The sequence below is a fragment of the Scylla paramamosain genome, chromosome 27 (assembly GCF_035594125.1).
Source record: "Scylla paramamosain isolate STU-SP2022 chromosome 27, ASM3559412v1, whole genome shotgun sequence".
Taxonomy (NCBI): domain Eukaryota; kingdom Metazoa; phylum Arthropoda; class Malacostraca; order Decapoda; family Portunidae; genus Scylla; species Scylla paramamosain.
In genome coordinates this window covers 15,324,309-15,336,423 of record NC_087177.1, presented here as the reverse complement: position 1 = coordinate 15,336,423, position 12,115 = coordinate 15,324,309, and the positions used below count along the sequence as shown (strand labels likewise).

General features: G+C 38.9%; 1 protein-coding gene across 7 annotated transcripts in view; it reads left to right on the top strand.

Annotated features, from left to right (window-relative positions):
• LOC135114275 (crossover junction endonuclease MUS81-like) overlaps positions 1-12,115 on the top strand; it is a 37,697-nt gene that overhangs the window by 23,430 nt on the left and 2,152 nt on the right. For 5 of the 7 annotated variants that reach the window (XM_064030152.1, XM_064030154.1, XM_064030150.1 and 2 more), the window contains 8 exons: positions 3,185-3,314; positions 3,843-3,999; positions 6,593-6,939; positions 7,708-7,870; positions 8,507-8,676; positions 8,843-9,047; positions 10,524-10,683; positions 11,615-11,793. In XM_064030152.1, coding sequence (XP_063886222.1) covers positions 3,185-3,314; positions 3,843-3,999; positions 6,593-6,939; positions 7,708-7,870; positions 8,507-8,676; positions 8,843-9,047; positions 10,524-10,683; positions 11,615-11,793 — 1,511 coding nt within the window. The remainder of the gene's footprint in view (positions 1-3,184; positions 3,315-3,842; positions 4,000-6,592; positions 6,940-7,707; positions 7,871-8,506; positions 8,677-8,842; positions 9,048-10,523; positions 10,684-11,614; positions 11,794-12,115) is intronic. The other 2 variants (XM_064030155.1, XM_064030153.1) reach the window with 2 other exon arrangements.

Genomic DNA, 12,115 nt, shown 5'->3' with positions numbered 1-12,115 from the left:
TAGGTTGAAAAGACACCGATGGAAAGAGAGTCATTCCGGGGTCACCATTGTAGTGAGCCGCTACTATTCTGTAAACTGGAGAGGACAGCGAGATGAATGGCGACAACTCAGAAACTGGTTTATTTGGACAAAACAGGCAAATATATAGATTACAGGCAGATCACAAGAGACAGGGTGATGGAAACAAGGACCAATCACAAGCAACTTCCCGCGCGCATTGCTCACCCGTGATCTGGATCACGGGAGACAGGGCGATGGAAACAGGGACCAATCACAAGCGATTTCCTGCACGCTCGGCTGGGCCATGAGCTGACCAGTGGCGAGCGACCTCTCACTCGCACTGCTCACCTGTGATCGTGAATGTGGCTTATAGGTGCGAGGTGCCACACCTAGTGACCACGCATCTACAGGTGGTAAAGGCTCCACTAGCACTTGGAAGAGTTCTTACTCCATGTCACCTTTCAGCTCACAAGCCTCTTCTGATCAAGAGAAAGAGGGCACAGCAACTCAGTTTTTACAAGGCACATGTCCTATCAACTTACTATTCCTTTATGTCTTCTTTTTTCGCCCAGAGCCTTTCTCTGGAGTGACTCGGCTATTCCCAGTGCCAGTGCAGCCTCCACTGCCTGTGTCACGGCTATCTCTGATCTTCCTTTCAGTCTCACAACTACCAAGCTCCTCTCAAACAAAGGCCATCACAACACTCTTCTCTTCATTGTTAAACTTGCCAGGATTATTTATAATGAAAGAAGAATTAATTGTGAGCAATGAAATGAGAAGGTAGCAGCATGGGGGAAACAGGTAGGGGAGTATAGGAGAGACATCTCCCTTGACTGTGCCTTACAATCTCTCAGTAATTTAAAAATTGAGCATAGCATCTTTAGGGCATGCAAGTTGCATTGCGTGACAATTTGCACTGTTTGATACCATCCATGGCTATAAATCGAGCATTGAAGCTTTGCTCTGTGAGCATGCTGTCACGTTTACACTTCATCAATATTTTTTGCAGCCATTGTAAGACGACATTCAGGGTGTATGTATGAGCTGTATTATGAAATGGAAATGGATATCATGTTTAGACTTGGCTGCCATCCTCAAGCTGTCCCATTTTATAAACCCAAATAAAATTATTCAAAAACTGGAAAAATCTGAAATCCACAACATTTTCAGTCCTACAAATTTCAGATAAGGGATTCTTAACTGTATTTCTAACAAAAGCAATACTTGTTATCATTCTCTCTCTCTCTCTCTCTCTCTCTCTCTCTCTCTCTCTCTCTCTCTCTCTCTCTCTCTCTCTCTCTCTCTCTCTCTCTCTCTCTCTCTCTCTCTCTCTCTCTCTCTCTCTCTCTCAAGATTTCATAGAAATGAAAAGAGTAAAAATCTTATATCTATGACTCCTTTAGAATTCTAATGGCAGGACACCATCTTACAGCTTTTATTTTTCCTTGCTTTCCAGTATCTAATCCATAGATCCAAGGGAATGTTGACCTCTCACCACTGCCTTTCCTAAGCTATATATATATACAAGGCATGAGGTGGGGAGATGGACAATATTCCATCCTTCTTTATCAAACAGTCATAGAGCAATTGGGTACCATCAGGCTTTGGTTCCCAGAACAGCCTCACTAATCTGGAGTCTTCCTGCTCTTTTGGGTTCTCTATCCCATTTGGCTGGGAGCCAGCAGTGTGATTTGCTGAGCCCAGCGCCAAACCCACTTAGCCTGGGCTACAGTAGTAACGCTGCTGTTTCCGGGATAGTGGCCCACTGGAGGGACGGCAGTGCTCTTCCTGTCAAAAGCCCAGCGGGTTTATGGCTTTAATTAGGGGTACATAGTGCAGATGCAGTACCAATCCCCAACCTGGCCTGAGGGCCGGGCATAGAGCCTCTGTGTCCGTTCTGAAGGTTAGAGGCGCTCTCACAAGAGGTGTTACGCTTGCTAATGATGTTTCATACTGCACCAGGCCTTGTGGAAGGTAGCCAACCACCTGGTCTGAGGGTGGCGTCCTCGGCTGGAATCTTATCGGGTGAGAGCCTGGTAGATAAGTTTTGCATCACCTATGCCGGCTTAAAGGACAGTAGGTGTGAGTAGTGCTGGTTTTAACCCACTACCCTGTCATTCCCCCCAAGGGGGGATTGTTCTTCCACCTAGTATGGCGCTTCTTGTTCAAATGTGGGAATGGCAGTCAAACAAAGTGTGACTTGATTAAGGTAGCCATCAGTGATCTGACAGACATTCAAGACAGGCATTCAAGTCACTGGCACACCCAGAATCTTTCATGGCAGAAGTCGCAGTTGCGTGGAAAAAAAATAAGTTGTCTGTGTGTGTTTGTGCGTGTGTGCTTGTTTGTTGCATATACTATCATGAATGTTTAGGTAAAAGATAGATGCTGCCCTGCCATAAGAATTGTAACAAAGGAGTCACAGATATTAGGATTTTTACTCTTTTTATTTATATGAAATATTCTCAGTTGGCAGAGAGAAAGAGACAGAGGGAATATTTTTTATGATATCAAATTAGTTAATATGTATATACATATATATATATATATAGAGAGAGAGAGAGAGAGAGAGAGAGAGAGAGAGGGGGGTGGGGCAGCTAAGATGAAGAAATGTAAAGGAAATGAAGGAAGGGTATTGAGAAATGTAAAAATAAGGAGGGAGTTGAGATGGAGAAGCAAATATGGAGTGGGATTGAGAAAGGAGATATGGCTTGGTTTACATGGCACAAACTTCTGGGCAATGATATTTACCTACTAAAATCCCTTGAGTTGACATGATTTGCTTCAGCTAAAAGTAAGAGCAGGAAGGCTACTTCATCAAATACGGAGCTGTCTGTACACTGGTTGCACAAAAGAGGCTTAGGTTTGAAAGATTCAAGAATGGAGGAATAAGACAGGAATATGAGAGGGAGTGACTAAACAAGTGTTTAATGAATGAAAATGAAAGACAGTGTTAACATTGTGGAGGTTTTTGAGAGCTTCAGAAAGGCACTGCTGAGTATAATGGAGGAAGTGATGTGGATTTGAAAGTGGTGAAAGTGTGGAAGAAAGGGGATGTATGGTGAATGAAAGATTGTGTGAGATGATATAAGAAAAACAGATATGAGGTGACTTGATAGTAGGAAGAAAAGATGAACTGGCTCTCTCACTTTTGACAGCTCATAATACCCTTGTTTCACTGCAGCCTGGCAATGAGGAAACCCAGAGAAAGAAGAGGGGCAGAACTAAGAACTGTTACATTCCTGTGGTAAGATCTGCTGCCTATGCTATGTTGATGACTCTCCACCATGCCTGTTTTCTTCCACACTACCAAGGTAAGTGAAAATATTCTTACAGTATTATCATTGTTATATATTTATCGTTTTCTACATTTATTTATCAATAAAGTGATATTAAGGCTTAATCACTGCATTACCTATTGCACAAGACAGGCAACTTCATGAGCTTATATTGTGGTAAGATTGAAAATATCACATTCATTTCTCCATAACAGAGGCCTCAGAGCCTTGCACTGTACCATACTCCTTCATAAAGTTGAGTAAAGGAAGATTTAAGTAAATACAGTGTGCATACAACCAGAAGTATGTGATAGTTTATACATATATATATATATATATATATATATATATATATATATATATATATATATATATATATATATATATATATATATATATATATATATATATATATATATTTATTTATTTATTTATTTATTTATTTATTTATTTATTTGTTTACTTATTTATTTTTTATTTATTTATTTTTTATTTATTTATTTATTTATTTTTTTTTTTTTTTTTTTTTTTTTTTTTTTTTTTTTCTGCCCTTATGCCTATCAGGGTTCATGAAGAAAGAGGAGTTAGTGACAGCTGCTCAACCATTATGTGATGTATCTCTGTCAAAGCCAGATCATAAGGGTTCTTACTACACTGGCTGGTCATCCATGAAAACACTGGTCAAGAAGGGCCTTATTCTTCGCCAGAGTCATCCTCCCAGGTAAGCTGTAGGGCATATTCAAAAATGATTTATGACTGACAAATATTCATGTTTATGTGTTTGTACATTACTCATAATTAATTGTATGGGAAAAGGCTGGCAGCACACTTGCTCATTCTTGTAGGTAAAGGTGATACAACAAGGGTGACATAAGCAATATTCTCAGGATCAGTAATCAAGACAGAACAAGAAATGATAGGCTCAAGCTTGAAAAATTTCAGTTCAAGAAAGAAATATTAAGGAATTGGTTCTCAAATAGCAGGGTAGATAAGTGAAATGGACTCAGTAATCAGGTTGTTAGTGCTGAGTCATTAGGGAGCTTTAAAAGGAGAGTAGACAAATTTATGGATGGGATTATAGGTGGAAATAGGTAGGTATGTTTCATACATTAACTGGCACGTGTAGGCCTGTTGGCTTCTTGCCACTTGTACAAGTTTTAGCTTGTTTTGTATGCTTGTTAGTTGCTTGTAGTGGTTGTTGAGGGTTGCCCATGGTGTGCTCAGGATGCTGCAGAGGGTGCCAGGGATACACATGTATACAAAGGCTGTCATATAAAGATACTGGGTAGGTACAGGTGAGTGCCAGCCACCAGGTCTGACCCCCAAGGCTAGGCCAGACTCAACTGGGACTGAGTGCAGGACAAGGTGCATGAGAGGACGCCACAGAGAGATCCTGCCAAAATTAACCAGGGATGGGAAGCATCAGAGAGTAAATAAATGATAAATGATAACAGCACTGTTATATTGCTTGGCTACACAATAGCTGCAGGCTGTCAGCAAACAAAACATGAGGTGACACTGAGTGACATGCAGGTCACAAACAAAATAAATAAATGTGTGTAAACAAAAGACACAAATGATAAAGTGTATAAATATGTAAATTGTACTTATCTGTTTAAGTCATGAGGAAATAACACAAACAATGACATCACTGGGTATCTCAAACAAGGAAAATATGGCATTTCTATGCCAAATAAATTGCAAAAATAACTGCACTGGCAAAAATATTAGAGTAATGCACTAATAACACACATGGCGATGATGTGGAGACTGACAGTTGAGAAGTCCTTAGTCTTGAAGTGACAGAAACTGTAGCTGCCCGAAGGCAGCTAAAGGATTTTAGACCCACACGGTGACACAAATCATTTATTGCATTTGGTCAAACCTGAAGACATACATAATAAACATAAGACGTGCGTAGCTACTACTAACTATTACATACTGTATCAACATAACGTATCACTAATTATGAATTATACTAATTAGGGCAATCAATCGCTCGTAATACAGATGTGGAACTCACGTGTTTGAGGTCTTAAGGATGCCTGTCACCAAGCAACACCTGTGTCTGTATTGTAGAGGTCTGATCTCTCCTGGAGTAGTCACACCCTAACTCAGTGGTGGTACAAAGGAATCTGTCCCTCCGGGCTTTGTTCCTGCTGGCCCTCGGCACCTCATGCCTGCCCATCTTACCCTTAGGTCAGCAATAGTTCCTGGATGACTCATTCCTCTACAGAGATCCCTCTGTGTCTTATCTACCCTTTGTGCCATGTCATCAACTTTACCATGTAAACACAACTCTCACTACCTCTCTTCAGCTAAGCTCTCCACAGCTAGTTCCTCTCACACATCTTTACTACTGTGATTAACTACTATAATGAATTCAGTTTCCATAATCTCTACTCTAATAACTTAGTTTCCTTAGTGTTACCCATGCTTCATATACTAGTTCACTTCAACTCTCATAAGACAGATCATATTATTTAGCATTCACTTGCTCAACAACAACTTTCATCCACTCGGCGGTCTTTCACCCACTCAGTGGTAACAGAAACAACAGCATTGGAACAATTGAGATGCAATATTAAAGTGAAGACTGACAGCTGAGAAGCCCTAGCCTTGAAACAACAGGAATAGCAGCTATAGCAGGCAAGATGCATCAGTGATGGCTTGAAGAGTCATCTTGAAAGGACAGGAACAGTAGCTTTAGCAGGTGAGATGCATCTGTCTGTTATGGACTGACAGCTTTTAGAGTTGTACAGGAACACAGGCTGATGGGCAGGCAGGCAGGAGAAAGCTTGATGGAAGCCCTGAAGCAGCTAAAGAAGACACCGTAGACATGATAGTGTAACAGTAGCAGATAGCCCAGAAGAATGGCCAAGGTAGCAACAGAGGCTGGAGTAGCTGGCGAGCAGGCAGGGCATGCAGGCAGGAGGAGACAGGCATGCGAACCCTCCATCCTGCTGTTACCACCATGTGTTCTAGTTTTACTTGCTTTGTAAGCTATATACATGTAGTTGTAGTGCCCAAGGTACTGTTGGATGGTCAGGGAAACACAGTTGTACAAAAGCTACTGCATATTATATAAATACCCGAGTCTGGGTCTCGGGTATTTCTCCCAAAATTTGACAGCAACCAACTGATTGTGGGACAAAGTCCACAGGAGGGTGCCACAGAGAGATCCCGCCAAAACAAAATAGGGACAAGAAGCATCAGAGAATAAATAAATGATAAATAATAACAGCATTGTTATATCTTTTTATTTTCTTATGTTCTTATGTTTTTAAGTAAACTTGAAAAGAATGTAATTTCAGGTTTAGCATAACCGAGGAAGGGAAATCTCTGGCACTCAAGTTAGAAAGAGCAGAGAAAAGTATTGATCCAATGGAGTGTGTTGATCCACCAGCAGCTGCCTCAATGGGCATAAAGGAAACTGAGGAAAGGTCCTCCATCCACTCCATCCCCATCCACACTCTTTCCTCCTCCAGTGATGATGATGATAGTGATGGTGGAATGGAAGAGGCAAACAGCTCTCTTTCCTGCAGCATGCCGTCATTAACTCAGTCACCTCAGTCAAACTCTAAACAGAAAGGAGTGGAGGACAAGGATGCCTGTGGCCCCAGAGGACATTCAGTAATTAAGTCACTTTCAAGTCCTTCAGGTAATGCTCTTACTTAGGGATAAGAAGATCTGATTTTGTGATGTGTATATCTGTATTAGGCTGTCTATTAATTGATCAATTAAATTATTAAATTGTTTATTTTAGTTCTTGTACTTTATTTGTATGATATCTTACTAAGTTTATATGGGACTCCATCAAAGTACTTGTCTGTGTGTGTGTGTGTGTGTGTGTGTGTGTGTGTGTGTGTTTCCAGGTTCTTTAAATTTGTTTATTTATTTTATTAATTAATTAATTTATTTATATATATTTACTTTTTTTCATTAATTTATTTATTTTGTTTATTTATTTTTATTTATTTTATTTATTTATTTATTTATTTATTTATTTTTATTTATTTTATATTTATTTTTTTATTTCATTTATTTATTTTTATTTATATATTCATTCATTTATTTATTTTATTTATTTATTTTATTTATTTATTCATTTATTTATTTATTTTTTTTTTTATTTATTTATTTATTTTTATATTTATTTATTTATTTATTTTTTTTTTTTTGTGTGTGTGTAGAAGACTTTCCTTTCACATTACAACATTTCTTGTGCTTTATATTTTTTGTTATCTTACTATCTTTTAGTGAAATGTGGCAAAATGAATTAAGCAGCTGTTGGTGATGCAGAGTGATCAGGACTTGAGAATGGTGTGGATATAGAGTATAATATGGTCTATAAAGTTTAATTCACTGCTCTTTGGCTTCCTAAACATGAAGCTAATGCTGTGTACATATTTTCATCATGATGGTACAGATGGGACAAGGTTCAGCTATGTGACAATCCTGGGCACAGAGACTCCTGTCAAGGACCGTGCAGCAGTCACTGTGGAGGAAGATGGCTTTCTAGGGTTCCTAATTAAGTGCATTGCCTCAGATCTGCAAGAGTCTGATCTTCACTACCGAATGGACCACACCAGGTTAGGGCCTAACTTAGCTTCAACCATCTGCATACCAGCTGTGATTTGATTAATGTATAATGATCCCTTCCAATGCAAGTTATTGTACTTAACTTGGTGTATGATAAGTTCCTCCTTTTTCCCACATTATACTTGCCATTCTTAAACTTGATGAAAAGTAAGCATGTCCTCATACCGCAGTGGTATATCTTTATTTAATAGATAGTGAACTCATCACCTTACTCCTCTGAGCTTATTTTGGTGGATATGCCCATTCTTTCCCTTTACTTTGAGACAAACAAACACTGTATGCTATAAAGTCGGTGAGAGAGTGGTTGTTGTTTGTGAGGTGGGAAGGAAATTTATGCCTTTAGACTAATATAAGCAGATGATACTTGGCCTTGGATGTGGATGGATCATAGTAATAACATCCTTCTGTGTGTCTAAGTCTAATATTCAGTATTCTCTGTAGGACCTTTCTCTAAGGGTGGATAAACCCATGACTCTAAGGTGGTTTAGCCTTGTAGAAAGAATGATAAGATAGCTTTAAGAGTAGATATGAGTATAGTAGGTGCAGTGAGTGCAAGAAAACAACTTGGAGTGCCATACTAGTGGTAAATGCTTTACCTCTGAGAATAAGCTTACTCTCCTCCACAGAACTGCTCCTGCAGGGTTTATTTATGCCTACCTGTCTAATGAGTGTGCCCCAGACCAGTGTATGGGACTGAACAAGGTTGCTGCCCAGCCCCATGTATCCCCATCAGCAACTACCTACAGGCAAGCCATAACTAAACCTCAGAAATATGGTCTTTCTCAGCACCCATCAGGTATTGTCCACATTACTTAAGTGGCATGAAGTGCTCATAAGTGAGCAAGTGAATATAGTAAATTTATAAAAGTTTATTTTTTTATTTGTCAATGTCTGGACCCTGATTTTATTCTGTAGAAAATAGCGAGAATGATAATGTTGATGAATTTAACCCATCCAATCAGGTTCAGAAGCTACAGCTGCCACATCACTTAAGGCAAGAACAGCTCAACCCCACACAGAGAACAAGGAAAAAGCACTACCCTGCATTTCTTGTGTTCCTGTTTCTTCTGTTGTTGCCACTCCTACATCACTTAACATGCCATTCACCCTTCTACCTGGAAAATTTGAAGTCATCCTCTGTATTGATAATGCTGAAACCAGTGGAAAGTAAGGCTGTAAAGGTTTTGGTAGTGAACAGAATGCTAAGGGCCTTTTTTTACTCCTTTAGTCTCCTTTCTTTAATCTTACCATTTTCTTCCTACCTATCCTCTTTATGAGTTACAAATCCTCTTATTGAAATTTCACAGTTACATACAACTATGAAGCTTGGGAGGGTACCATCAGTTGACTGAGACTAACCCATTTAAATATGAAACCTGTTTTTAAAATTAATAATGGCAGTGATGATATCCATACATAAAAAAAAAACATTATTTCACTAAACTGATGTTGTATTATGCTACATGCTTCTTCCAGTCTTTTATGCTTATCTTCACACCAGGCTAACATCCCTCATGAAGGGACACTCAAGACAAAACATCCACAGACATGCATCTCCACACTTAAGACCTCTCCACACAAGTGAGCACTGTTTGAAAACAAAGTTTGCAATTTGCAAATATTTGAGGTGCAATTAGCAAGCTGTTTCCAAACATTGTTTTCTGTCCAAACCTCAGTTGTCATCAAAATGCCTGTGAATGAGGTTGCTACAATAACTTGTATTTTACTTAGACCTTTCAATGCACTCACAGAAGGGCAAGAGAAAGAAAATAGATGGCTGAGGAAGTTTTTAGAAATGGAATTTTCATGATGACTTGTTTCTGATAGAACTGAAAGTAAATAGATCAGGTTTTAATAATCTAACATTTGTCTTATTCTCATAGTGTACAGAGGTTAAATTCCACAATGCTACGGCTGAATGAACCAGCTCAGTAAGTTCAGGAGTTTTCCTCTTACCAGCCACATGATGCTAGCACTGCAAGCCTCATGCTGGTCATGCAGGTATTAATCTATCATCTCACCTGCACACACACACACACACACACACACACACACACACACACACACAGTGTTTTTCATTCTGGATGAGAAACAAATATCCATAAAAAATTGTTTGAAAACAGTTTGCAAATTTTTGTTTGGTTCTGAAAAATTATTTCTGGTATAGAGAGGACTTTACTGTTATGCCCACAAGCATTTCTCTACATCTTTTCTTCAGATTTATTCAGGTTATGACATGAGGTTTTATATTACTGATTTCATCCTTATCCAAAATTTAAATTGTTGACATTTACTTATTTATTGGTTTGGTAGTTCATGGCCTACACCATAATGAGCCTTTCCCTTTCTTCTCTAATTCTTTTGGACCCAAGGTTTGCATCCTTTTCCTTATCATTTCTAGCACAGCATTGTTCTTGTGTTATACTTCCTTCAGTGCTCTCCTATCCTAGTTTCTATGCTTAATTCAGCAAACTATTTAAGTATGCTGTTTATATTTTCCCTCGACTATTCACTGATAAAATTGGTGTAATGTTGTCACTCTTCCTGTAACACCCCATATATCCAGTTGATTACAGTACAGCCATTGCATAAACCACTCATGAACACAGCACATAGTTGACCTGTTTGCTTGATTCTTTGCAGATCATCAGGAGTCCAGCCCAGTAACAAGGACATCATTCTCTCTGAGCTCAAAAGGAATGGTGTGAAGTACAGTATTCGGAAGCTTCACGTAGGGGACTACCTTTGGGTTTGCCAGGAGAATCAGGCATCACTTGTCACAGACCTGGGAGTCTCCACAAAGGTTTGAAAATATTTGTAGCAAACCTTATGCCCATGTTGATCCATCAGTTTTATTACAATATGACAAAGAAACAAGTTTCTCCTGCATTACATACAATTTCTAACAAGTCAGAATTAGAGGAAGATAATGATATTCACATAGATATAAAATTTGCCTTTGATGCTCACCACTGGAGAGTACATGATAACTTAGTAAAGTTAAGTGCACCCCAACTTGGTAACAGCATTGCCAATCATAATAATCAAATGCAGTAAATAAAATCAATAAGATGGCACATGTGTATGGTTGATGTGGTAGCAGTGCAGGAGGAAGACCCTCATTGAAATGGGAGAACAGAGTGCCAAAGTATGTGAGAAAAAAAGTACATCATGGGCACAAACAAATGGAGCATTCTTTTGTAGCCATTCATTGTTGGGGATTTCTTAAGAACAGGTATCAGGTAGATATAGGGTAGCAATCAAATGCCTGGATTTATTCATGAAGTGTAACATAATTTATGTATGTTAATATTTGCAGCAAAGCTGTAAAGAAAAGTTTTAAAGAAAAATAACAGATTGTGCCATTCAGAAAAAGTGTAGTTTGAGGTAAGAAAGATAATTTTGAGAAAGTAGAAGGATATGATCTGGAAACTCCTCTCCATACTACTCTTTGTGCTTTCTTACTGTGCCTGTTGAAATATGAGATCTTGCTGATGACTTTTCTGGCAAAATTTTTAAATTTTGATATTTTGTACAGACATTATCCATTCTGTGTTGAGAACCATTAATGTTATCCCCAAAATCAAACTTAATTTCTTAGAAAACATGTGACAGACAGACAGACAGATTGAACACTCTTAATAAAACAAGCTGTCAGCCAGTCTTTCATCTGCACCATCTACCTTTAACTTTTTTGTATTTTATAGTAGCCTACTTAATGCAGCATTTTCCAGCAGGAAGCAAGAGAGCTGGTGCTGCCAGTGGTAGTGGAACGAAAAAGGATGGATGATCTTGCTGCCAGCATCAAGGACGGACGTTTCAGGGAGCAGAAGTTCCGTCTCAGGCAATGTGGTCTGAGCCATCCTATTTACCTGGTGGAGGAGCATCATGGCTCTGTTGCTGCTGGTCTCAGGTGAGGAGTACTAGATGAGGCTGTCCATTCTTGCTCACCAGGAGTGTTAAGAGATAGAAAAGAGAGAGCACCAATAATGTACACTAGACCCAGAGTTGTCTTAAATGGAGTAAGAAATAATTTGAATAGTCAGGAAGGGAATTTATTGTGCTTGCAGTCTTGCATAATGTGTGCACCAAAATTAGAAATTCATTTAATTATAATTGAGGCATTTTGAATGATAAAAGAAAGTCTTACATAGATGGAGCATAACAAAGTGCAAAATAGGAAATAGTGTACTTAGCAGGAGTGATGCAGAGTGGCAATACATTGACACCCTCTC